A 27,310-nucleotide genomic window follows, 5' to 3' on the forward strand; every position below is an offset into this window, starting at 1 on the left:
TTTTACTTTGTAATTGTGGGGTATTGTGTGTAGATTGATGAGAGGAAAACGTTTTTAGGATGAGGCTGTACTTTTCGAATGCACTGTATAGGACCCACCCCCCATCCTGGGATATGGATGCCTGATGAAGACCTAAAGGTCAAACCATAGTAACATTAAAATCACCTGGGAGCATGAAGAATCCAGCCACGCAGCCATTTTGTTATTTTTATACACGCGTGAACAATCGTACTTATGCTGGAAATAGAATGCATGGAAGTGAATGAGAGAAAACAGTCGGGGTCACAAGCATCAATGGTGTCACAAGCCTATAGCACGTCACGTTAGGCAGCAAGTTTATTTTTTCTCGCATCTTCGCGGAGCAGTGCTCTAAATGATCTGTCAGAAATAGACTGTATATGCATTGTTACCTCTGGAATTGTAAAATCTATAGTTAAAAAGTGTCTATTTGGTGATGATAAATTAAACTGCAAGCCTACGTGATGTTGTGTAGGCTAATCTCAGAAACCCAGAACTAAAGTCTTGCATAACTGACTCAGATGGTTGATTAAGTTGTGGGGGGAGTTTAGAAAAGTGTTAGAAAAGACACTAGAGCGAGGAGCAGAAGCAGCGTGGTAGCTCCACCCCCATCTCTCTGCAAACTTCAGGCTATGGGCCAAATGTCCCCCTCCTCTTCAATCTGCACACAAGTGTTATGATAATGATAGTTTGTCGACACGTATGGTTTGTCTGGATTTGTGGCTAGATGGCATAGGCCTTCACACCTCTATCCAGTTGTCACGTCAGGGACTACAGTAGTTGAGAACTGTACCATTTTAGCGAAGCCTAACCCTTTTCCTAACCCTAACCTCATTCTCCTAACCTGCTTTGCGTTAGTTCTCCTGATCTGCCATGTAAACAAACCATCAGTATCACCACACTGGATACTGTTCCACAACTTCCTCATTAGTCGTCGCATCCCACAGTCAGATGCTATGGTACCATTTATGTTACGTACGTCTGTCCACGATAGAGTATGTATGGGCTGGTAGTGGTTATGAAAAACAGGGTAGAAATGCATGAACGCAACAACATTCTACATGTATCAACTGGATTGGGGTTTGGGAATTATGTATCACGTTGTCAATGTAAGTTGTTGACCTTGTCGTTGTTGTTGATTACAGCCAACTGCCAGTTCAAACAAAGTGCATGGTTGTATGGTTTGAATGAATCCAATCTGGTCTAGAGATTGATTGGGTCATAGCGAATGTGTATAGTTAAAACCTATATTGGGCTGCAGCTTGCAGGTTCTGGTTTATCTGACAAAATAAGCTACCTATTTGAAAACAATGCAACAGCCTACCTGTGTTGATTTCAATCATGTGTGTATAGACTAGGCAACGGCTGGAAATCTTGAGAAATGAGGTAAAGTCAATAAATTTTGGTGTTTTAAATTTTAAAAATTAAACAATTGAAACACTTTTGACATAATTTGCTTAATTAACCTTTATTGAGAAATCAGTAAAAAGTAGATGGCCTTTTTTAAATGATTGAATACGTGTTTCAGTTTACTTCCTGAATTGACTGTCTTTAATGCAAATTTAGCCCACACCATCCATGCTTCCCCGTCGTTCATCCATCTGTCATGCTTCCCTGTCATACCCCTAGCTTCCCGTTCCTACCCCTAGTCCATACCCCTAGCTTCCCTGTCATCCCTACCCCTACCCCTAGCTTCCCCGTCATCCCTACCCCTTCCCTGCTTCCCTGTCATCCCTACCCCTAGCTTCCCCGTCATCCCTACCCCTAGCTTCCCTGTCTGAGCCCCTGCCGCAGCCTCCTGTGGAGCTCCAGTCTCAGGAGGTCTCTCTCCTTGCGGATGCCCTGCAGCACGGTACGGTTCTCCTGGGCACGGCGCACCAGGTAGGGCAGGGTGTTGTCCACCGAGCCATACGGCACTGACTTGTACACCAAGTAACCCTGCTGGGCTAGGGGGAGGAGATAGGATCAAAAAGGGGGAGAGGTGGAGAAAAAGAGACAGCAAAGGACAGAGAAAGACAGAGAGAACGGACAAGGAGATAAAGAGAGGGGGTTGAGGGGACAGTGGGAGGACAGGAGAAAGAGAGAGACAGAGGCAGGAGAGAGGGACAGAGAAAGGACAAGGAAGTGAAGAGGGAGAGGTTAGAGAGGATGGGTGGGGGAGAGGAGACAGAGAGGAGAGGAAGAGGGAGAGGTTAGAGAGGATGGGTGGGGGAGAGGAGACAGAGAGGAGAGGAAGAGGGAGAGGTTAGAGAGGATGGGTGGGGGAGAGGAGACAGAGAGGAGAGGAAGAGGGAGAGGTTAGAGAGGATGGGTGGGGGAGAGGAGACAGAGAGGAGAGGAAGAGGGAGAGGTTAGAGAGGATGGGTGGGGGAGAGGAGACAGAGAGGAGTGGAAGAGGGAGAGGTTAGAGAGGATGGGTGGGGGAGAGGAGACAGAGAGGAGAGGAAAGGATAAAGAGAGGCAGAGAAACAAGGAAAGATGGATATGGGAAGAAAAAAGTAAATATTATGCACAACACTACCTTCATCTGTGTAGCTAAGCAAGGAAATGCAGAATAGGGACTTGAGTTTCCTTGACGATACACTTGAATACAAGTTGCATTTGAAGGGAGAAAGGAACCTTACCGAGAGTGAGAGACACATGGTCACACATCCCCAACAGTTGACCAAAACACACAGATCCACCATCTTTGTCCATTCCCAGCTCTCCCATCCTTAGGACAGATGTCACAATACCAATTCAATGTCATGTAATGCATGTGCTGCATTAGAGGCTTTACATAACTTTTACCTCTGGGGGTGCTCTTGAGCCAAAATGGACAGGAATATCTCTAAATTTGAGGTAAAACATTTGTGAATCTTACCGTTGAACTGCACGCCTGACGGACTCCTCGTTGTGCGTGGCGACGATGATCCGATAGCGCTGAGGGTCCCGGGAGATGAGCTCCAGCAGGATGTCCAACGAGCCGTTGTAACTGCAGGAGCACAGCAACATTATGGAGAGACACAATGGCATGTTGTGACATGGCATTATCATATCAATGATATTTCTCAATGAACACATCATAACAAAAACATTCATGGTTAAAAACATTCCCAAAAATCAATCTTTTTTTCGAGAAATGTTCACTCCTGTGTCATGGATTTCCAAAGAAAAAAATGTTATAAAATGGTGGAAACTCCCTCTAGTCCAGGCCAATCCAGTGCTTAATTCCTGCCGGAACAGGATCCGGCACCACTCAGATTTGACTTGGTTTGTTCCGGCACCAATTTGCCTTGATCCGGTAGCATGGTGGTGGCAGCGTCATGCTCTGTGTGTAAGGGCCGGCGCTGGAGATTCGAAGCAGGTACGGGGCGCTGACATTTAATACGGAACAGACAGGTAGCAAAACAGGAACAGTGCCAGCACACGGGTAAACAAGGACATATGACAACTAATGCTGCAGCCGGGAACAGAGCGGGGAACCGGACAGATGTAAGGGAAGGTAATGACACAGATGATTGAGTCCAGGTGAGTCCAATGAGCGCAGATGCTCGTGACTGGGAAAGGCAGGAATGCGTAATGCTGGGGAGCCTGCGCCAAGGAGGGAGAGCGGGAGCAGGCATGACAGTACCCCACCCTCTAGAGGCGCCACCCGGCGTCCCACCTGGGCGAGCCTGACGGCAGAGACACGGGAGCAGAGCAAGCCGGCTGGGCATAAACTGTAATTGCTGCCAAAAGTGCTTCAACAAAGTATTGAGTAAAGGGTCTGAATATTTATGGAAATGATGTAAATTGAAAACAACAAATAGTCCAGGCTTACACCAATCCAGTTCTTAATTTGAGACGGATACTGCCAGGAACAGGATCCAGCACCTCTCTGATCTGACTTTGTTTGTTCCGGCACCTATTTGATATGATCCGGAAGCTCTCGAGGATTTATTTATTGTGTCGCTTTTCGCACTGTAGACATTCTAATAAAATTCGAATCAAGATACCTCCTCGTTATTTCTCCCACCCCCCAGAAAGACCATTATGTAAAAGCTTCTGTGTCATCATCCCATCATCCTATCCTGCCACACTGATCTCAGACATGCTCTCTTATTTGTACATAGAGGTTATTGGGAGGGCCGGTGGGGTTAGTAACTGATCTTGACACAGGTCTTGGTAGTGGTGGTCAGCTAGTGAAGAGATTCCTACGTGATCACATTACGTAGCCTAGGCTAGTCATCTCCCTACTGAATTTGAATTGTAGGAAAGCCAAACCGAAAATGGATAAGACAAGGCAATCGAGTTTGATGACATTTTTCAAGTCCAGAAATTCAGAGAAAGATGTTGAATCGAACCCAGAGAACTGTCAGTGGCGATGCCTTAGCTTAGCCACTTTATGGCGATGCCTTAGCTTAGCCACCTAATGGCGATGCCTTAGCTAGCAGCGCTGCTAATCCCGGCAGTTCAGCATCACCACCGGCACCTCCACTAGCTCGTAGGCCTACTAGCGAGTCAGACTCAGTGGGCGAGGGAGGCGGAGAGTTGGGGGCAGTGCATCCACCGACAAAGTGCTCGGAGGAGGTGCAATTTGCAGTTCAAGAACAAGCAAACGTACAGTACCAGTCAAAAGTTTGGACACACCTACTCATTCAAGGGCTTTTCTGTATTTTTACTATTTTCTACTTTGTAGAAAAATAGTGATGAAATCAAAACTATGAAATAACACATATGGAATCATGTAGTAACCAAAAAAGTGTTAAACAAATCAAATATATTTCATATTTGAGATACTTCAAAGTAGCTACCCTTTGCCTTGATGACAGTTTTGCGCACACTCTTGGCATTCTCTCAACCAGCTTCATTCAGTAGTCATCTGGAAAGCATTTCAATTAACAGGTGTGCCTTGTTAAAAGTTCATTTGTGGTATTTCTTTCCTTCTTAATGCATTTGAGCCATTCAGTTTTGTTGTGACAAGGTAGGGGTGGTATACAGAAGATAGCCCTATTTGTTAAAAGACCAAGTCCATATTATGGAGAGAACATCTCAACATCAACTGTTCAGAGGAGACTACGTGAATCAGGCCTTCATGGTCGAATTGCTGCAAAGAAACCACTACTAAGGTACACCAATAATAAGAAGAGACTTGCTTGGGACAAGAAACACGAGCAACGGACATTAGACCGGTGGAAATCTGTCCAAATTTGAGATTTTTGGTATCAACCGCCATGTCTTTGTGAGACATAGAGTGGGGCAAAAAAAGTATTTAGTCAGCCACCAATTGTGCAAGTTCTCCCACTTAAAAAGATGAGGGAGGCCTGTAATTTTCATCATAGGTACACTTCAACTATGACGATCAAAATGAGAGTAAAAAATCCAGAAAATCACATTGTAGGATTTTTTAAGAATTTATTTGCAGATTATGGTGGAAAATAAGTATTTGGTCAATAACAAAAGTTTATCTCAATACTTTGTTATATAACCTTTGTTGGCAATGACAATGAGGTGAAACGTTTTCTGGAAGTCTTCACAAGGTTCTCACACACTGTCGCTGGTATTTTGGCCCATTCCTCCAAGCAGTGATGTTTTGGGGCTGTTGCTGGGCAACACGGACTTTCAGCACGTGTCCGTTTCACCACAATAGACAGTAGGCTACTTGGATGTGTTCTCTATCTGCTACGCTGCCATGTTGTGTTTGACACTTTTTTCCTCAAAGTGGTCCCGGAACCTCAGAGCCCTCCAGATACCCCCCACCCCTCTCGCGCTCACTATGTGGTCCCGGAACCTCAGAGCCCTCCAGATACCCCCCACCCCTCTCGCGCTCACTATGTGGTCCCGGAACCTCAGAGCCCTCCAGATACCCCCCACCCCTCTCGCGCTCACTATGTGTTCCCGGAACATCAGAGCCCTCCAGATACCCCCACCCCTCTCGCGCTCACTATGTGTTCCCGGAACCTCAGAGCCCTCCAGATACCCCCCACCCCTCTCGCGCTCACTATGTGGTCCCGGAACCTCAGAGCCCTCCAGATACCCCCACCCCTCTCGCGCTCACTATGTGGTCCCGGAACCTCAGAGCCCTCCAGATACCCCCCACCCCTCTCGCGCTCACTATGTGGTCCCGGAACCTCAGAGCCCTCCAGATACCCCCCACCCCTCTCGCGCTCACTATGTGGTCCCGGAACCTCAGAGCCCTCCAGATACCCCCCACCCCTCTCGCGCTCACTATGTGGTCCCGGAACCTCAGAGCCCTCCAGATACCCCCCACCCCTCTCGCGCTCACTATGTGTTCCCGGAACCTCAGAGCCCTCCAGATACCCCCCACCCCTCTCGCGCTCACTATGTGTTCCCGGAACCTCAGAGCCCTCCAGATACCCCCCACCCCTCTCGCGCTCACTATGTGGTCCCGGAACCTCAGAGCCCTCCAGATACCCCCCCCACCCCTCTCGCGCTCACTATGTGGTCCCGGAACCTCAGAGCCCTCCAGATACCCCCACCCCTCTCGCGCTCACTATGTGGTCCCGGAACCTCAGAGCCCTCCAGATACCCCCCACCCTCTCGCGCTCACTATGTGGTCCCGGAACCTCAGAGCCCTCCAGATACCCCCACCCCTCTCGCGCTCACTATGTGTTCCCGGAACCTCAGAGCCCTCCAGATACCCCCACCCCTCTCGCGCTCACTATGTGTTCCCGGAACCTCAGAGCCCTCCAGATACCCCCCCCCCTCTCGCTCACTATGTGGTCCCGGAACCTCAGAGCCCTCCAGATACCCCCCACCCCTCTCGCGCTCACTATGTGGTCCCGGAACCTCAGAGCCCTCCAGATACCCCCACCCCTCTCGCGCTCACTATGTGGTCCCGGAACCTCAGAGCCCTCCAGATACCCCCCACCCCTCTCGCGCTCACTATGTGGTCCCGGAACCTCAGAGCCCTCCAGATACCCCCACCCCTCTCGCGCTCACTATGTGGTCCCGGAACCTCAGAGCCCTCCAGATACCCCCACCCCTCTCGCGCTCACTATGTGGTCCCGGAACCTCAGAGCCCTCCAGATACCCCCCACCCCTCTCGCGCTCACTATGTGTCCCGGAACCTCAGAGCCCTCCAGATACCCCCACCCCTCTCGCGCTCACTATGTGGTCCCGGAACCTCAGAGCCCTCCAGATACCCCCCACCCCTCTCGCGCTCACTATGTGTTCCCGGAACCTCAGAGCCCTCCAGATACCCCCACCCCTCTCGCTCACTATGTGTTCCCGGAACCTCAGAGCCCTCCAGATACCCCCCACCCCTCTCGCGCTCACTATGTGTTCCCGGAACCTCAGAGCCCTCCAGATACCCCCACCCCTCTCGCGCTCACTATGTGGTCCCGGAACCTCAGAGCCCTCCAGATACCCCCACCCCTCTCGCGCTCACTATGTGGTCCCGGAACCTCAGAGCCCTCCAGATACCCCCCACCCCTCTCGCGCTCACTATGTGGTCCCGGAACCTCAGAGCCCTCCAGATACCCCCCACCCCACTCGCGCTCACTATGTGGTCCCGGAACCTCAGAGCCCTCCAGATACCCCCCACCCCTCTCGCGCTCACTATGTGGTCCCGGAACCTCAGAGCCCTCCAGATACCCCCCACCCCTCTCGCGCTCACTATGTGTTCCCGGGACCTCCCCATTTACAAATTAAGCACCGCACCGCACCAATGGTTTAATGCATGGGGAGGAGTGTACACAGGTGCAGACTTGAGGAGAAATAATTGATAATTTGGACATTGGTTATTTGAACGTCGGGAGCACCACTCCGTAATATAACATCTTTCGTCACCCCAAAAACCGACATGCACAAGAGAGTTACCTGTCATTGGTGTGCTCCCAGGATTCGTGAACAGGTTCTGAACACCCCTCACTATTGGCCAGTTTCCTTTCTTTGTCCATGTACGCCCCTCTCACAAGCTTCACGCCCAGACAGAAGGACTCGCTGATGGACAGGCGGACGTCCTCGAGCAGGAGAGACCGCGATTCCTGAAGGGAAAGGAAGATAGAGGGGGGAGAATCAGAGTAAAGTAATGAAGGGCGAAACAGAGAGAGAGAGACACAGAGAGAGAGAGGGGGGGAGAAAGAGAGAGGACAAATTTGCAGGTATTGTATTAACCACAAGCACAATTACATTTTATAGGAAAAACACATGGTGAAACGTGAGTAAAAGGTCATTAAAAGGTTGGAGTCATTAAAACTCGTTTTTAAACCACACCACAAATTTCTTGTTAACAAGCTATAGTTCTGGCAAGTTGGTTAGGACATCTACTTTGTGCATGACACAAGTCATTTTTCAACAATTGTTTACAGACAGATTATTTCACTTATAATTCACTGTATCACAATTGCAGTGGGTCAGAAGTTTACATACACTAAGTTGACTGTGCCTTTAAACAGCTTGGGAAATGAAAAATGTTGTCATGGCTTTACAAGCTTCTGATAATAATAATAATTAATAAGAATAATTGACATAATTTGATTCAATTGGAGGTGTACCTGTGGATGTATTTCAAGGCCTACCATCAAACTCAGTGCCTCTTTGCTTGACATCATGGGAAAATCTAAATAAATCAGCCAAGATCTCAGAAAATAAATGGTAGACCTCCACAAGTCTGGTTGATCCTTGGGAGCAATTTCCAAACGGCTGAAGGTACCACGTTCATCTGTACAAACATTAGTATGCAAGTATAAACACCATGGGTCCACGCAGCCGTCATACCACTCAGGAAGGAGACGTGTTCTGTCTCCTAGAGATGAACGTACTTTGGTGAAAAAAGTGCAAATCAATCCCAGAACAACAGCAAAGGACCTTATGAGGATGCTGGAGGAAACAGGTACAAAAATATCTATATACACAGTAAAACAAGTCCTATATCGACATAACCTGAAAGGCCGCTCAGCAAGGAAGAAGCCACTGCTCCAAAACCGCAATAAAAAAGCCAGACTACGGTTTGCAACTGCACATGGGGACAAAGATAGTACTTTTTGGAGAAATGCCCTCTGGTCTGATGGTACAAAAATAGAACTGTTTGGTCATAATGCCCATCGTTATGTTTGGAGGAAAAGGGGAGAGGCTTGCAAGCTGAAGAACACCATCCCAACTGTGAAGCACGGGAGTGGCAGCATCGTGTTGTGGGGTGCTTTGCTACAGGAGGGACTGGTGCACTTCACAAAATAGATGGCATCATGAGGATGGAAAATTATGTGGATATATTGAAGCAACATCTCAAGACATCAGTCAGGAAGTTCAAGCTTGGTCGCAAATGGCTTAAGGACAACAATGTCAAGGTATTGGAGTGGCCATCACAAAGCCCTGACCTCAATCCCATAGAACATTTGTGGGCAGAACTGAAAAAGAGTGTGCGAGCAAGGAGGCCTACAAATCTGACTCAGTTACACCAGCTCTGTCAGAAGGAATGGGCCAAACTTGTTGTGGGAAGCTTGTGGAAGGCTACCCGAAACGTTTGACCCAAGTTAAACAATTTAAAGGCAATGCTACCAAATACTAATTGAGTGTATGTAAACTTCTGACCCACTGGGAATGTGATGAAATAAATAAAAGCTGAAATAAATCATTCTCTCTACTAATTATTCTGACTTTTCACATTCTTAAAATAAAGTGGTGAGCATAACAGACCTAAAACAGGGAATTTTTCCTAGGACTACATGTCAGGAATTGTGAAAGACTGAGTTTAAAGTATTTGGCTAAGGTGTATGTAAACTTCAGACTTCAACTGTAAACAGAGCATTGGGAAAGTATTCAGACCCCTCGACTTTTCCATGTTTTGTTACGTTACAGTTTTATTCTAAAATTGTTTTGTTTTTAATCCTCATCAATCTACACGCAGTACACCATAATGAAGAAACAAAAGCGGTTTTAAGATAACCCCGCCCCCCCAAAAAAATCACATGTGGATAAGTATTCAGACACTTTACTCAGTACTTTGTTGAAGAACCTTTAGCAGTGATTACAGTCTCAAGTCTTTTTGGGTATGATGCTAAAAGCTTGGCACACCTGTATTTGGGGAGTTTCTCCCATTCTCTTCTGCAGATCCTCTCAAGCTCTGTCAGGTTGGAGGGGAGTGTCGCTGCACAGCTATTTTCAGGTCTCTCCAGAGATGTTCAATCGGGTTCAAGTCCGGGCTCTGGCTGGGCCCCTCAAGGACATTCAGAGACTTGTCCCAAAGCCACTACTGCGTTCTCTTGGCTGTGTGCTTTGGGCCCAGCCCCTGTTGGAATGTGAACCTTCGGCCCAGTCCGACCTCCTGAGCACTCTGGAGCAGGTTTTCATCAAGGATCTCTCTGTACTTTGCTCCATTCATCTTTCCCTCCACACTGACTAGTCTCCCAGTCCCTGCCGCTGAAATAAATCCCCACAGCGTGATGCTGCCACCACCATGGTTCACCGTAGGGATGGTATTGGCCAGGTGATGAGCGGTGCCTGGTTTCCTCCAGAGTTGATGCTTGACATTCAGGCCAAAGAGTTCAATCTTGGTTTCATCAGACCAGAGAATCTTGTTTCTCATGGTCTGAGAATCCTTTAGGTGCATTTTTGGCAAAGTCCAAGTGGGCTGTCATGTGCCTTTTACTGAGGAGTGGCTTCCGTCAATCCACTTTACCATAAAAGCCTGATTGGTGGAGTGCTTCAAAGATGGTTGTCCTTCTGGAAGGTTCTTCAATCTCCACAGAGGAACTCTGGAGCTTTGTCAGAGTGATCAGGTTCTTGGTCACCTCCCCAACCAAGGCCCTTCTCCCTGATCGCTCAGTTTGGTCGTACGGCCAGCTCTAGGGAGAGTCTGGTGGTTACAAAGCTTCTTCCATTTAAGAATGATGGAGGCCACTGTGTTCTTGGGGACCTTCAATGCTGCAGAAATGTTTTGGTACACTTCCCCAGATCTGTGCCTCGACATAATCCTGTCTTGCTGCTCTATGGACAATTCCTTTGACCTCATGACTTGGTTTTTGTTCTGACATGCACTGCCAACTGTTGGACCTTATATAGACAGGTGTGTGCCTTTCCAAATCATATCCAGTCAATTGAATTTACCACAGGTGGACTCCAATTAAGTTGTAGAAACATCTGTACTGTACTCAATTTTGAGTCTCAGAGCAAAGGGTCTGAATACTTATGTAAATAAGGTATTTATGTATTTTATTTTTAATACATTTGCAAAAATGTCAAAAAACCTGTTTGCTTTGTCATTACGGGGTATTATGTGTAGGTTCAAATTCTACTTCTTCCACTTCTTCCAATAAGGCTGTAATCGAACGAAATCTGGAAAATGTGAAGGGGTCTGAATCCTTTCCAAATGCACTGTAAGTCTGAAAACTAGACTACCTTAAGGTAACACTGGTAGGTGTTCCAGATCCAGGCGCCATCTTGGTTGAACTTCTTCATCATGGCCATGGTGACGAGTGAGAGGGCGGGGTTCATGTATGTATACTCTGCGTCGACCAGAACTCGCACTTTGTTGGCACTGGCCTGAGAATGAAACACATACAGCAATGGAACTTTGGTAACACTTCACCTAAAGTGATTCTTACGTCTATAATGTGTAGGCCAGGGCTCCCCAACCCTGTTCCTGGAGAGCTACCGTCCTGTAGGTTTTCAATCCAACCCCAGTTGTAATTAACCTGATTCAGTTGATCAACCAGCTAATTATTAGAATCAGGTATGCTAGATTAGGGTTGGCGTGAAAACCTACAGGACGGTAAACTCTCCAGGAACAGGGTTGGAGACCATGACCATGTAATTACAAAGCAGATAGTATGTTAGTACATGTGAATACAATGTTGTAACTACAGCTATTAATGAGTAGTTACATACATGTAACTGCCCAAATAAAGGAAACACCAACATAAAGTGTCTTAATAGGGTGTTGTGCCACCATTAGCCAGAGCAGCTGCGATGCACCTTGTATTAGATTCTACTAGTGTCTGGAACTCGATTGGAGGGATGCGACACCATTCTTCCATGAGAAATTCTTTCATTTGGTGTTTTGTTGATGGTGGTAAAAAAAATACAGTCTCAGACTCCGCTCCAGAATAAGTGTTCAATTTGGGTTGAGATCTGATAACTGAGACAACCATGGCATATGATTTACATTATTTTAATGCTTATCAAACCATTCAGTGACCCCTTGTACTCAAGTGTTTCCATTATTTTGGCAGTTACAGTTGAAATTGGAAGTTTACATACAGCTTAGCCAAATACATTCAATCTGTTTTTCACAAATCCCGACATTTAATCTAAGTAAACATTCCTTGTCTTAGGTCAGTTAGGATCACCACTTTATTTTAAGAATGTGAAATGTCAGAATAATAGTAGAGAGAATGATTTATTTCAGCTTTTATTTATTTCATCACATTCCCAGTGGGTCAGAAGTTTACATACACTCAATTAGTATTTGGTAGCATTGCCTTTAAATTGTTTAACTTGGGTCAAACATTTTGGGTAGCCTTCCACAAGCTTCCCACAACAAGTTGGGTGTTTGTAGGCCTCCTTGCTCGCACACGCTTTTTCAGTTCTGCCCACAAATTTTCTATGGAATTGAGGTCAGGGCTTTGTGATGGCCACTCCAATACCTTGACTTTGTTGTCCTTAAGCCATTTTGACACAACTTTATGCTTGGGGTCATTCTCCATTTGGAAGATCCATTTGGGACCCAGCTTTAACTTCCTGACTGATGTCTTGAGATGTTGCTTCAATATCTCCAAATAATTTTCCTCCCTCATGAAGCCATCTATTTTGTGCACCAGTCCCTCCTGCAGCAAAGCACCCCCACAACATGATGCTGCCACCCCGTGCTTCACGGTTGGGATGGTGTTATTCGGCTTGCAAGCATCTCCCTTTTTCCTCCAAACATGACAATGGTCACTATGGCTAAACAGTTCTATTTTTGTTTCATCAGACCAGAGGACATTTCTCCAAAAAGAATGATCTTTGTCCCCGTGTGCAGTTGCAAACCGTAGGTAGACTGGCTTTTTTATGTCGGTTTTGGAGCAGTGGCTTCTTCCTTGCTGAACGGCCTTTCAGGTTATGTCGATATAAGACTCGTTTTACTGTGGATATAGATACGTTTGTACCTGTTTCCTCCAGCATCTTCACAAGGTCCTTTGCTGTTGTTCTGGGATTGATTTGCACTTTTTGCACCAAAGTATGTTAATCTCTAAGAGACAGAACGTGTCTCCTTCCTGAGTGGTATGACGGCTGCGTGGTCCCATGGTGTTTATACTTGAGTACTATTGTTTGTACAGATTAACGTGGTATTTTCAGGCGTTTGGAAATTGCTCCCAAGGATGAACCAGACTTGTGGAGGTCTACAATTTTTTTCTGAGGTCTTGGCTGATTTCTTTTGATTTTCCCATGATGTCAAGCTAAGAGGCACTGAGTTTGAAGGTAGGTCTTGAAATACATCCACAGGTACACCTCCAATTGACTCAAATGATGTCAATTAGCCTATCAGAAGCTTGTAAAGCCATGACATCATTTTCTGGAATTTCCCAAGCTATTTAAAGGCACAGTCAACTTACTGTATGTAAACTTCTGACCCACTGGAATTGTGATACAGTGAATTAAAAGTGAAATAATCTGTCTGTAAATTGTAAATTTATGAAAATGCATATTTTTTTCTCTCCATACCTCTCCCACTTTGTTGAGCCTCTGAAGGCCGCACAGGAAATGTGTGTTCTCGCTCTCCTGTAAACCGGGGAAGCTGATTGGCTGTGAGAAACAGAACCAGACAGTGGATCAGTCATCACTCTAGACCAGGTATTCCCAAACTAGGGGGGGTGGGGTGCACAATGCAGTCGGGTGTACGCCAAATAAAAAGTGATACTATGTGATACACATAATAAAAAGAAAAATTTTAAAAATCTACTTTTTTTTCACATTTTCAAACTGTCCATTTAGTAAGGCCCGTGTCCATAGAGACACATAACAGCTCTACTGGTAGTACTGCTACTACCAGCAGTACCACACCTGCACCTGTCGACGACAGAAGTTGTTCTGCTTCCACAAGCACATCCAATGCTAGCATCAGTAATTCTACATTCGGTGTTAGTCCAGCTAGCATGGACACTGACAGTTGTGAATCTGATGCATCCGAAGAGCTACTGCCCCCTTACCCAGGAAAGCACCGAACAACAGACAGGGACGTTGGACCATCGAAGACGCAAATATGATGAGAACTACATTGATTGGGGTTCACTTGTATTGGGAGTAGTGCCTTTCCTCAACCACAGTGTGTTATATGTCCAAAAGTACTATCTTAGAACTCGATGAAACCTTCACTCTTAAGCAGACATTTAGAAACAAAACAGACCAATTTGAAAAATAAGCCACAGGAGTTTTTTGAGTGAGAATTAAGACAACGTTTGAGTAGTAAGACATGTATAAAAGCAACAGATACCATTGATAAGAAGGGGCTAGAAGCGTCTTATATGGTGAGTTACCAAGTGGCTAAGACAGGCAAGACCCATGCTATTGTGGAGGACTTCATTCTTCCTGCTGCCACATATATGGCTGGGATAATGCTGGGGAAAAAAGGCCCATAAAACTATACAGACAATGACTTCATCAAACAACACAGTTTCACCAGTGACATGGCAGGAGATGTTCTGAAACAATTACTGCGTCGTATACAAGCCAGTGAATTCTATGCGCTACAGCTGGATAAGTCAACAGACGAGGTGGGCCTGGCACAGCTCCTGGTACATGTCCGTTACATTCATGGGGGGTCAATTAAGGAAGACATCCTCTTCTGCAAACCACTGGAAACCAGGACAACAGGAGAGGATATTTTTAAAGCACTGGACAGTTTTGCAATGGACTTTGGTGGTCAAGATGTGTATCAACATACAGAAGTGCACTAGTTATCAAGGTGCAAAGCATTGACACGTTTTTTTTAAATTGTGAGACAAGCTCAAAGTTTTCTTTACTGACCATAATTTTCACTTGTCTAACCGTTTGCATGATGATGAGTTTCTCACATGACTGGCCTATCTGGGTGATGTTTTTTCTCGCCTGAATGATCTGAATCTAGGATTTACAGGGACTCTCCGCAACTATATTCAATGTGCGGGACAAAATTGAGGCTCTGATTAAGAAGTTGGAGCTCTTTTCTGTCTGCATTAACAAGGACAACACACAGGTCTTTCCATCTTTGTACGATTTTTTGTGTGCAAATTACCTCAAGTTTACGGACAATGTCAAATGGGATATAGCAAAGCACCTGAGTGAGATGGGTGCGCAATTACGCAGGTACTTTCCCGAAACGGATGACACAAACAACTGGATTCATTATCCCTTTCATGCCCTGCCTCCAGTCCACTGAACAAGAGAGCCTCATCGAAATTGCAACAAGCGGTTCTGTGAAAATCAGAAACCACTGCCAGATTTCTGGATTGGGCTGCGCTCAGAGTATCCTACCTTGAGAATCTGTGGTATGACTTAAAGATTGCTGTACACCAGCGGAACCCATCCATTTTGAAGGAGCTGGAGCAGTTTTGCCTTGAAGAATGGGCAAAAATCCCAGTGACTAGATGTGCCAAGCTGATAGAGACATACCCCAAGAGACTTCCAGCTGTAATTGCTGCAAAAGATGGCTCTACAAAGTATTGACTTTGGGGGGGGTGAATAGTTATAAACGCTCAAGTTTTCTGTTTTTGTGTCTTATTTCTTGTTTGTGTCACAAGAAAAGTGGTAGGCATGTTGTGTAAATCAAACGATACAAACCCCCCCAAAATTAATTTTAATTCCAGGTTGTAAGGCAACAAAATAGGAAAAATGCCAAGGGGGGTGAATACTTTCACAAACCACTGTACCTATATGAGGGTGGATTCTCTGCCCTCACTAGCATGAAAATTAAATACAGACACAAGACTGTGTGTGGAAAATGATTGAAGACTGAGACTCTCTCCAATACAACCCAACATTGCATAGTTATGTCGATCCTTTTAAGCACACCCTTCTCATTAACCTGTGGTGAGTTATTCACCATTTTCGATGAAGAAATTAGGTTTCATATGTAAGATGGTTAAATAAAGTGCAAAATTATCAATTATTATTATATTATTATTTGTGCTCTTGTCCTAGAAGAGCTCTTTGTCACTTCCCACTAGCCGGGTTGTGACAAAAACTCACAGTCATTCTTATGTTGAATAAATCAAATCAAATTTCAAATCAAATGTATTTATATATCCCTTTTTACATCAGCTGATATTTATTATTTAGTGCTGTACAGAAATACATGTAGCGTATAGTGTGTGTCGTAGGCTTACAATGATGAAAAAAACAACATTTGAGAGTGCGCTGACCCTGGTGCGAGAGGGGGTATGCAGCTGGAGGTTGAATGTTTGAAGGGGTACGGGACTATGAAAAGTTTGGGAACCACTGCTCTAGACTCATAGAGAGGCATCTGAACATCTCACAAAATGGCTCACCCACCTCTCCGTCCATGGCTCTGACTAGGAGGTCTAGGTCATACTGTTGTTCTGAGAGCAGGGTTGAAAGCTTCACCTAAGTACAAAGGGAAACGTGTCAACAGAGATCTGGGCCCGCATTTATCAAGTGCCTCAGAGTCGGATTGCTGATTCAGGATCGGTTTTGCCCTCTTAGATCATATTGAATTATATTATTATGGACAGGGAGGACCTGATCCTAGGTCCCTATATTGGATGATATTGTTAATAAATAATAGAGAGCTAGTTATACAGAAAAGCTAGACTGGTCCCAGACCTGTTTGTGCGCTTACAATTTCAGTCCTTGTCAAGGTAAACATTGTGTGTCACGACAACAAGAAGTTGGTATGATAGCACAAACAGACGGGCACTCAGGCTACACAGGAATGTAGTGTTTATTGCTTAAACAATATATTTCATAAGGGCAGGAAGACAGCAGGGTTGGGGTATATTCCATTTAAATTCAATTCTGGATGTAAACTGAAATTCCAATTCTCCTCAAGGATTTTCTATGATTAAAATGTGGGAAATGTGGAACTGTATTGAAATGGAATTGACCCCAACCCTGCAGGATAGTACAATTAAAATGATTTAGTCTTCAAAGGTCTAATTAATACCATGATTACACACAATGGAGAAAGATTGTTTCAATAGAAAGGCATTCACTTACAAAAAGATGGAAGAAATCAACTTAACAAACCAAAAAAGCATGAACTATGCTCCTCGCAGAGTAAAAGGGTTTTAGTCAAGTAAGTCATACACTTACACACAGCTCTGGACTGAGCAAGGCAGTGATCTTCAGCTGCATCATGGGATCTTTGCTCCATGCATTGCTATGGGACATGTCGACGCATTCCAACATGGACGCCAGGTTGTCGTTGTACCGTCGCTCCCTGTTGACAATTGATATTTGACCACATGCATTCAGACTGAAAGTTATTCCATATTTTTTAAAATTATTATTTGGATTTTGTTTTGCCCCTTTTCTCCCCAATTTCGTTATATCCAATTGGTAGTTACAGTCTTGTCTCAACACTGCAACTCCCACCACAAGGAATCGCTAGAGCACGATGGGACAAGGACATCCCGGCCAGCCAAAACCTCCCCTAATAAGGACGATGCCAATTGTGCGCCACCTCATGGGTCTCCCGGTTGTGGCCGGCTGCGACATAGCCCGGGATCGAACCCGGGTCTGTAGTGACGCCTCAAACACTGCGATGTATTGCCTTAGAGCGCTGCGCTACTCTGGAAGCCCTTCAATATTTCTGAATGAAAACAAACATTGAAAAAAGTGAAATAGATCTTTATCATCAATTTATGTAAAGTGCTGCATGAAACCCATGTAATTGCACTGCGTATGGTAGCCGAGCATTGCCAGCATAAAACCTTTTTCACACCACTGAGCCAAACTGAACTGAGCCTGGTTACATATCTTTCTTATTTTGTACATAATGTTGCTGCTACCGTCTCTTATGACCGAAAATAACTTCTGGACATCAGAACAGCGATAACTCACCACGAACTGGCAGACTTTTTTTTTCTTCATTTAACGAGTCTGAAGAGCCCAACTTGAACGACATACTACTTTCCCGGGAACAGGCCCAAATCCCCGTCATTTGTGTGAAGAGACAATGGAGAAAAAGAGGACGAAGGTCAAGCTGCCTTCTGAGAATTTGTGTGCGATCGAATAAACCTTCCGTTCTTCTAGCTAATGAAAATAAAATCGACAAGGAAGATTAAACTACCAACGGGACATTAACAACTGTAATATCTTATGTTTCATGGAGTCGTGGCTGAACGACGACATTATCAACATACAGCTGGCTGGTTATACACTGTATCGGCAGGATAGAACAGCAGCCTCTGTCTGGTAAGACAAGGGGTGGCGGACTGCATATATGTAAACAACAGCTGATGCACAATATCTAAAGAAGTCTTAAGGCTTTGCTCACCTGAGGTAGAGTATCTCTTCCTAGGTCGTCATTGTAAATAAAAAAATGTTCTTAACTGACTTGCCTAGTCAAATAAAGGTTAAATATTTTTTTTAAATAAATCTCATGATAAGCTGTAGACCACAGTGTATACCTAGAGAGTTTTCATCTGTATTTTTCGTAGCTGTTTACATAGCACCACAGACCGATGCTGGCACTAAAACCGCACTCAATGAGCTGTATTCCGCCAACTTTACTCCACACACAGAGACGCGTTAAAAGCTCCACCCTCCATTTGGCAAATCTGATCATAATTCTATCCTCCTGATTCCTGCTTACAAGAAGAAGAAAAAAAAAAGCAGGAAGCATCAGTGACTTGGTCTATAAAAAAGTGGTCAGATGAAAAAGATGCTAAGCTACAGGACTGTTTTTCTAGCACAGACTGGATTATGTTCCGGGATTCTTCCGATGGCATTGAGGAGTACACCACATCAGTCATTGGCTTCATCAATAAGTGCATCGATGATGTCGTCCCCACAGTGACCGTACGTACATACCCCAACATCTGCACTGAGCTAAAGAAAAGAGCTGCCGCTTTCAAGGAGCGGGACCCTAACCCGGAAGCTTATAAGTAATCCCACTATGCCCTCCGACGAACCATCAAACAGGCAAAGCATGAATACAGGACTAAGATTGAATCGTTCTACACCGGCTCCGACGCTCCTCAGATATGGCAGGGCTTGCAAACCAAAGGGAAGCACAGCCGCGAGCTGCCCAGTGACACGAGTCTACCAGATGAGCTAAACTACTTCTTTGCTCGCTTCGAGGCAAATAACACCGAAACATGGACGTGTACTGCGAGCATGCGCTGACCAACTGGCAACTGCCTTCACTCATATTTTATTTTCAACATCTCCCTGTCCGAGTCTGTAATACCAACATGGTTCAAGCAGACCACCATAGTCCCTGTTCCCAAGAACACTAAGGTAACCTGCCTAAATGACTACCGACCCATATCACTCACGTCTGTAACCATGAAGTGCTTTGAAAGGCAGGGCATGGCTCACATCAACACCATTATCCTAGAAACCATAGACCCACTCCAATTTGCAATAGACCCATTCCAATCTCCAATTTGCATTGCAAACTGCATTGTTGGTTAGGGGATTGTAAGTAAGAATTTCACCTGTTGTATTCTGCGCTTGTGACTAATACAATTTGATTTGATCCACAATAGTTAAACTAACTTCCAAGCCCAGAAGTACAGTTTAGCACGCTAGTGTGGAAAGGGGTTTAACCTAGAAATATGTTGTCTAACCCAGTGCTCTCTCCCAGGTCCTCTTCAATGGGCACAGCCAGCATGGGGCGGAGTCCCAGGGAGCTCATCTTCTCCATGGAATGGGTGATCTCGCCCTCGCTCTCCCCGGCCACAAACTGAGCATATACAGAGGGCCGCAGGAACAGGGCAAACCCCCTTTTCCCGAGCAGAGTCCGCGCTACAGACATGAGCTGAGAGTGGGAAGAAGAGACAGAGAAAGAAAGAAAGAAAGAAAGAAAGAAAGAAAGAAAGAAAGAAAGAAAGAAAGAAAGAAAGAAAGAAAGAAAAAAAGAAAAAAGAAAGAAAGAAAGAAAGAAAGAAAGAAAGAAAGGGATGATGAGTGAGTCAAAATTATAGGAAAGGGGAGAGCGAGTGAGTGAGTCAGGTACAAATAAAGATATAATTTTGGCTAGAGGTAAAGAGAGAGGGATATAAAAAATAAATACGGAGTATGAGAGGCAGAGAAAGAGTGGGCTCTGATTGACAGGGAGGGAAACCGAGACGGGCAAGCATACTTGACCTTTATACATTGACAGACACATTGAGTGCAACAGTGTAAGCATTTGACTGTCTGCACTCACTCGCTTACTGATTGAGTTCCAAATGGCACTCTATTCCCTATATAATGCACAACCTTTGACCTTGAGCCCTATGAGCAGGTGTCAAAAGTAGTGACACTCACTCATTCACTCACTTCACCACTCACTCATTGCCCTCAATTCCTCTCTCTCTGGTTCCCTGGTTTATACTGCTCATGTAGTGTATATCTCTTCTCCCCTCCCTCCCTCCCTCCCTCCCAGTATCTCACCTTCCCACAGTTGTTGACCAGCACTGGGACAGAGCAGAGTTGGAACACCCCTAATGCTCGGAGCAGTTCCCCAAAGCTCTTTACCCTGAAGGCGCTGGGGTCCTCAAAGTTCAACGCCACGGGGAGGGCGTCCGCTGCCACCCGCTCCACCGCCTTTGGGGCCGCAGTTCCCAACAGCCTCAGCGACAGGAAGTGATGCAATGATGGGCGAAGCAGTGGAGACCTCATCATCGCTGATGGAGGGCTTCTGGATGGACCCGACGTCTGTGTAGATGTGTGTATATGAACAATGTGCCTGTTAATATGTGTGTGTGTGTGTCTGTGGTGTGTTTACTTTCCTTGCTTGCGTAGTTGTGTAGACTCCCTTTGCCTTGACCGCTTGTTCAGCAGTCTGACAGGGTCACACATTCATAAACAAGTGAAGATACCCTCAGCTGAGAACCTGCTGAAAGAGAAGAATGAGGGGTAGAGAACATGTCAACACATACAGAGAAAGAGAAATACAGTACAAGTAAACATTGACCATCATTACTGTACAGCAATTCACCATTTTTATCCAAGAGGCTGATAATGAGTATCCCTCCATACACGCATTACATTTACTTTCCACTTGAATTAAAACTTTGACAATTGTACATTATTAGAAATCCATGCCTATTAAGTTAACTGTTAATTTCCCCAAATGCGAGTAAACTAAGCCACAAATATGAATTGCTCTGATAGAGATTAGTGGTGGGCACCAATATCGATAATGTTTGACATCGATATGAGCAAGGCATAACGAAGTTTTATGTAAAAAGCATAAATGAAGTCCAGTCTGGTGATACAGAAAATATTTGTCACCACAGATGGTTTGTTTACATAGCAGGTTAGGATGATTAACGTGGTAGGTTAGGTGAATGAACATGGCAGGTTAGGAGAATGAGGTTAAGGTAAGGAAAAGGGTTGCGGTTAAGGCGTCAGCATGCTTCAGTTCAGCTGGCGCCTGGCTGAACTCGGAAAGCCGAACCAAACCAAGCCCTTCGCTTGAGAAACGAGAAAAAAACGTCAATAGTACTGTTTTCCCATTTTGAGACACCGTAGCCAGTATACACTTCCGCACAACTAATCTAACATAACTCAAGAAATGAATTTTGACGTTTTTGCCGAGGCGATCTTACTAAGATGTTTGGTGCATTATTTTTCAATGAAAAATGTCCATGAAAATGAGTTCTCTCTCATTGAATGACAACAAAGCCTTGATTGAAGAATCTCTACTGTTGACCAATCACCGACAAAGGGGCGTAGACTTTCAGATTGCCTCCAGAAAAAAATGTTGAGCGCCTGAACAGTCGAAAATACCCTCACTGAAGTCCAAAACTAACAAAAATGTCACAAAATGTCGTCATAATATATGCACAAACTCTACTGAACTGTTTTGACTAGGAAGCATGAGGACACCTTTAGGATTAGCTACAATGCTACATTTGTCAACAGCTGTTGTCCTCAACACGATCACTAGATAGAGCGGTAGCCCTACTCCCTCTAGCCACAACGGTAGAAACGTAAACAAAGCATCTGTGGCGACAAAATCATCAGTATCATGACACCTTCATGCACAAAACTCTCTCCCAGACCTTCTCACAGGCTCTCAACTTATCATACTTAATTGCCTGCTGATAGGTCATCAAAGGATGTCTCTCTGTTTCTCTCCAAATATGAAGTTGAACCATTCTTTACATTCAGGTCAAGGGAAATATTGTATTCTTTCTATAAAAAAAAAAGATATCTACATATTTTTCAGGATGTTGTGAATCCCTGGAAAAAATCTGAATGAATTTAAACATAAAAGTTTTGAAAACATAGCTTGTCCAAAAAAAGTGATCTCCTGGCACAACTTACCCCGGATATGGGGTAAATTGAGTATGAGGACAGGGTAAGTTGAGCGCCTTGGGGTAAGTGAGTGTTGGTGCTAGTAGGTAAAAGTTTAATTAACGGAGTGGGGTGTGGTATATTGTATTTCTTAAATGTATGTCTACATTGAGATAGACAGGTAACTGCCAAAATAATGGAAACACCAACATAAAGTGTCTTTGGACCACCGGAGCAGCTTCAATGCGCCGTGGCATAGATTCATGTCTGGAACACTATTGGAGGGATGCGGCACCATTCTTCAGAGAGAAATTCCATCATTTGGTGTTTTGTTGATTGTGGTGGAAAACACTGTCAAATCAAATCGAATTGTATTTGTCACATGCACAGAATACAACAGAATACAACCTTACTGTGAAATGCTTACTTACAGGCCTTTAAAACTTCTTAAAGTATTGTTGGTTAAGAAAAAATACATGTTAAGATTTTTTTTTTAAATAAAAGTAACAATTAATTAAACAGCAGCAGTAAAATAACAAGCGAGGCTGTATACAGGGTGTTACGGTACAGAGTCAATGTGGAGGCTATATACAGGGTGTTACGGTACAGAGTCAATGTGGAGGCTATATACAGGGTGTTACGGTACAGAGTCAATGTGGAGGCTATATACAGGGTGTTACGGTACAGAGTCAATGTGGAGGCTATATACAGGGTGTTACGGTACAGAGTCAATGTGGAGGATATATACAGGGTGTTACGGTACAGAGTCAATGTGGAGGCTATATACAGGGTGTTACGGTACAGAGTCAATGTGGAGGATATATACAGGGTGTTACGGTACAGAGTCAATGTGGAGGCTATATACAGGGTGTTATGATACAGAGTCAATGTGGAGGATATATAATAATAATAATATAGAGCCATTTAGGAGGCTTTATACAGGGTGTTACTTACAGTCAATGTGGAGGATACATTCACGGGGGTGGTCCCGATACAGAGTCACTACCCTGGAGGCTATACAAGGCCATGCTCTACCAACTGAGCTCAAGAAGGACCACATATACAGGGTGTTACAATACAGAGTCAATGTGGAGGCTATATACAGGGTGTTACGGTACAGAGTCAATGTGGAGGATATATACAGGGTGTTACGATACAGAGTCAATGTGGAGGCTATATACAGGGTGTTACAACAGAGTCAATGTGGAGGCTATATACAGGGTGTTACGGTACAGAGTCAATGTGGAGGATATATACAGGGTGTTACGGGACAGAGTCAATGTGGAGGCTATATACAGGGTGTTACGGTACAGAGTCAATGTGGAGGATATATACAGGGTGTTACAATACAGAGTCAATGTGGAGGCTATATACAGGGTGTTACGATACAGAGTCAATGTGGAGGATATATACAGGGTGTTACAATACAGAGTCAATGTGGAGGCTATATACAGGGTGTTACGGTACAGAGTCAATGTGGAGGATATATACAGGGTGTTACGATACAGAGTCAATGTGGAGGCTATATACAGGGTGTTACGGGACAGAGTCAATGTGGAGGCTATATACAGGGTGTTACGGTACAGAGTCAATGTGGAGGATATATACAGGGTGTTATGATACAGAGTCAATGTGGAGGATATATACAGGGTGTTACAATACAGAGTCAATGTGGAGGCTATATACAGGGTGTTACGGTACAGAGTCAATGTGGAGGATATATACAGGGTGTTACGATACAGAGTCAATGTGGAGGCTATATACAGGGTGTTACGGGACAGAGTCAATGTGGAGGCTATATACAGGGTGTTACGGTACAGAGTCAATGTGGAGGATATATACAGGGTGTTACGATACAGAGTCAATGTGGAGGCTATATACAGGGTGTTACGGTACAGAGTCAATGTGGAGGCTATATACAGGGTGTTACGGGACAGAGTCAATGTGGAGGCTATATACAGGGTGTTACGATACAGAGTCAATGTGGAGGATATATACAGGGTGTTACGGTACAGAGTCAATGTGGAGGCTATATACAGGGTGTTACGGTACAGAGTCAATGTGGAGGATATATACAGGGAGTACCAGTACAGAGTCAATTGGTTAGGAGATCGTAAAACGGCAGCCATCTCCTCACGCCGCTCCAGAATCTTGCATAAATGTTGAATTGGGTTGAGATCTGGAGACTGAGACAGCCATTGCATATGGTTTACATGGTTTTCATGCCCATCAAACCATTCAGTGACTACTCGAGCCCTGTGGATGGGCGAATTGTCATCCGCTCCCATCAGGATAGAGATGATTTACCACAGGTTGAATGTGATCCCTCAGAATGACTGTGTATTTACTGACATTTACCTTGCCCACTAAGGGGTTGAGTGGACCTAAACCATGACAGGAAAATCCACCCCGTACCATAACAGAGCCGCCAGAACCCTCATTTACTCAAGTGTTGCCCTTATCTTGTCAGTTACTTGTAGATTTCTCTGTTCAATATTACTTACCCTTCCATTTCTTGACCAATTGTCTGGGGAAGGGACATTGTTTCGATGTGCCAATTCATAGGCAAGATCTCTGCGTTTGAGGCTACAAAGACCATTGAAACTGGTCTGCGAAATTCGTGATATGTTTAGCAAGCTCAGACTCCATGTCATCAGATAAGACCTGTGCTACTCTATCATAGCCTCTCTTTCACACAGGTACTTTTTCTTTACATTTTTTGTCAATGTACCTCTTCAGTGTCAGTCTGTTTTTTTCAACCCTTGCTTCTGCTCAAATGGGTTTCTTCTTCTCTCATTTCCTTGGCTGCTCTGTTAAGAACCTCGAGGGGGGCTCGACCCCTGCTTGCTTTACATTTGTATACATGGGGCATGATGAGGTCTGCTCTGTAACAATGCAATTTTGCATTCATATGTATGACACATTGAAAAATTACTATGCATATTATGCATAAAACTGACGATGTAATCAAAGCAAACATACCCCAAAGCAAACATTTTGACTAGATTAGCCCACATAGCTGCAAATATGCACTTTCATGCTAGGTTTAGGGCACACATGTCCAACTCATCCCATGGAGTGTCTGCAGGAACTCCCCTCAGACACTAGGCCCTGCATGGAACGAGTTTGACACCCCTGTTTTATGGCGTCATATTGTAGCTTATAGAGACCCCAATTGATGTATAAAATAATCTTCTACTTTGGTTTAGATGAAACCTATAACAAATGAGTTGGACTTTGTGAAATCTGTTTTTTTTGGACCTAGGTTGCTAACCACAGTTTTCTATGTGGTTTCTTACTTCACAGACTTCAAATGAAATGATTACCTCTTCCTAAATATTTGCGTATCGTTTCCGAGAAACAAGGTGTGGCTCAACTAACCCTTTGGATCAACTTACCCCACTATCCCCTACTCTGTATGCCTCCATTCTCTCCCTCCTTATACTGTCCTCCCCTCCAGCCCTCTGCTGTAAATTCCCATGAACACTATTTAAGTGATGCTGACTTACTAAGAAGTATTACTCAATGTATGACATGTTTGTGGTTTTTGTTGCACCATTTTGCTGATTCGGAGCAGTAAGATTGCACTTGAACATCAGGCGAGTAATAAGATAAAAACCTGATGTCCATATACTGTACATAGTAGTGTGTTGAACTGCAAAAAGACAATTTTATCGTTGTGGAGTAAACCACACGACACCATGTCCAGATGAAGGAGAAACTGTTTTCTAAATTGTTAACAGTGTAACCTGCACCGTTTCAGTAGGGGAGACCGGGGACAATTGTAACACATTTTGGAGTTTATTCAAATATTTATTCTAACACTGTTTGATGTAAAGAGTTGTACATTTCACAAAGGCAACTTACATTTATTTCACCTGCTAACTATTAATATATTTTAGACACATGTGCTAAATGTGGAATTTTTACATTTCTGTCTTAATCCAAAAAGTCTGGATGTTACAAATGACCCCAATAGCAGGGTTATTAGTGATGCTAAATGGGACATTTGCAACACTTGAACATAAAAAAAATATTAACATTAATTCAGCAATGTTATGATTTGAAACTTGTGGATGAAAACACACTAAATTGAAAAAATGTTTAAAAAAAACACTTTTAGGCATGTCACTCGGTAGAAAAATGCATATTTTGTATAACAGTAGAACTCAAACAAAATGTAAGAATTTGACATTTTTATGAGGTATTATCTTAGTTGCACTGCCACCGTTGATTTAAAGGGAAATTTGATATGCGAATGTCTATATACTATAAAATTGTATTTTTAATAAAACCAATATCAATATTGTATCAATAAAATGCAAATCGAAATAAATATATATTTTTATAGGTGCCCATCGCTAATTAAGACCAAAACAGAAAAAGCAAAGGAACCCTTACCATATGTCCAGAGTACACGGTCTGTCACCAGTCGATTGACACATTTCATCTAGAGGGAGGCTCTATGGGGGTGGACACAGACGTGTTGTACCATTTATTGGGTAACTAGCCAGTTAATGAGTGGCTAACTTGAGTAAACATCAGGTTCACCTCGGAGAGCACAAATAATTGGTGTCAAGTCCACGTTGGATCCAAATTGTAATTGTCAAGCCCTTTGAAATCAGTGTCAAGCCCACGTTGGATCCTAAGTATCGGCAATACCTTACAAATCAATGGTTGTAGAGGTACTGTCAAGCCCACGTTGCATCCTAAGTATCGGCAATACCTTACAAATCAATTGAAGTAGTAGTTCCATCTCAGACAGACAAGTGAAAGATTTCAGAGCTTTTAATGAATTAAAACAGCACTAGTTTCCCAGCTGAGGAGTAACCCCAATGAAATTGACATCCAAAAATGAACCCACGTGTTTCTACTCACTGGTTTTCTATGAAGATAAATGCTTTTCTCAAAGTGCATTGTTACTCCAGTTATTAACCAC

General features: G+C 44.2%; 1 protein-coding gene across 5 annotated transcripts; it reads right to left on the reverse strand.

Moving 5' to 3' along the window:
• Positions 1-1,739: 1,739 nt before the first annotated feature.
• Positions 1,740-26,857, reverse strand: prodh2 (proline dehydrogenase 2). 5 transcript variants are annotated; one of them, XM_052478381.1, is made up of 11 exons: positions 26,773-26,857; positions 20,521-20,965; positions 19,713-19,903; positions 17,230-17,356; positions 16,450-16,521; positions 13,645-13,725; positions 11,341-11,484; positions 7,822-7,988; positions 2,882-2,992; positions 2,643-2,731; positions 1,740-1,964 (listed from the first exon to the last, which is right to left on the reverse strand). In XM_052478381.1, the coding sequence occupies exons 2-11, from the start codon at positions 20,749-20,751 to the stop codon at positions 1,783-1,785; spliced, it is 1,395 nt and encodes a 464-aa protein (XP_052334341.1). In that variant the 5' UTR covers positions 20,752-20,965; positions 26,773-26,857; the 3' UTR covers positions 1,740-1,782. The 5 variants fall into 5 exon arrangements, with proteins under 5 accessions (XP_052334341.1, XP_052334342.1, XP_052334343.1 ...); XM_052478382.1 differs by having other exon boundaries at positions 20,521-20,962; positions 26,773-26,833; XM_052478383.1 differs by lacking the exon at positions 16,450-16,521.
• Between the last annotated feature and the right edge of the window lie 453 nt (positions 26,858-27,310).

This window comes from Oncorhynchus keta, chromosome 24 (genome assembly GCF_023373465.1).
Source record: "Oncorhynchus keta strain PuntledgeMale-10-30-2019 chromosome 24, Oket_V2, whole genome shotgun sequence".
Classification (NCBI taxonomy): Eukaryota; Metazoa; Chordata; class Actinopteri; order Salmoniformes; family Salmonidae; genus Oncorhynchus; species Oncorhynchus keta.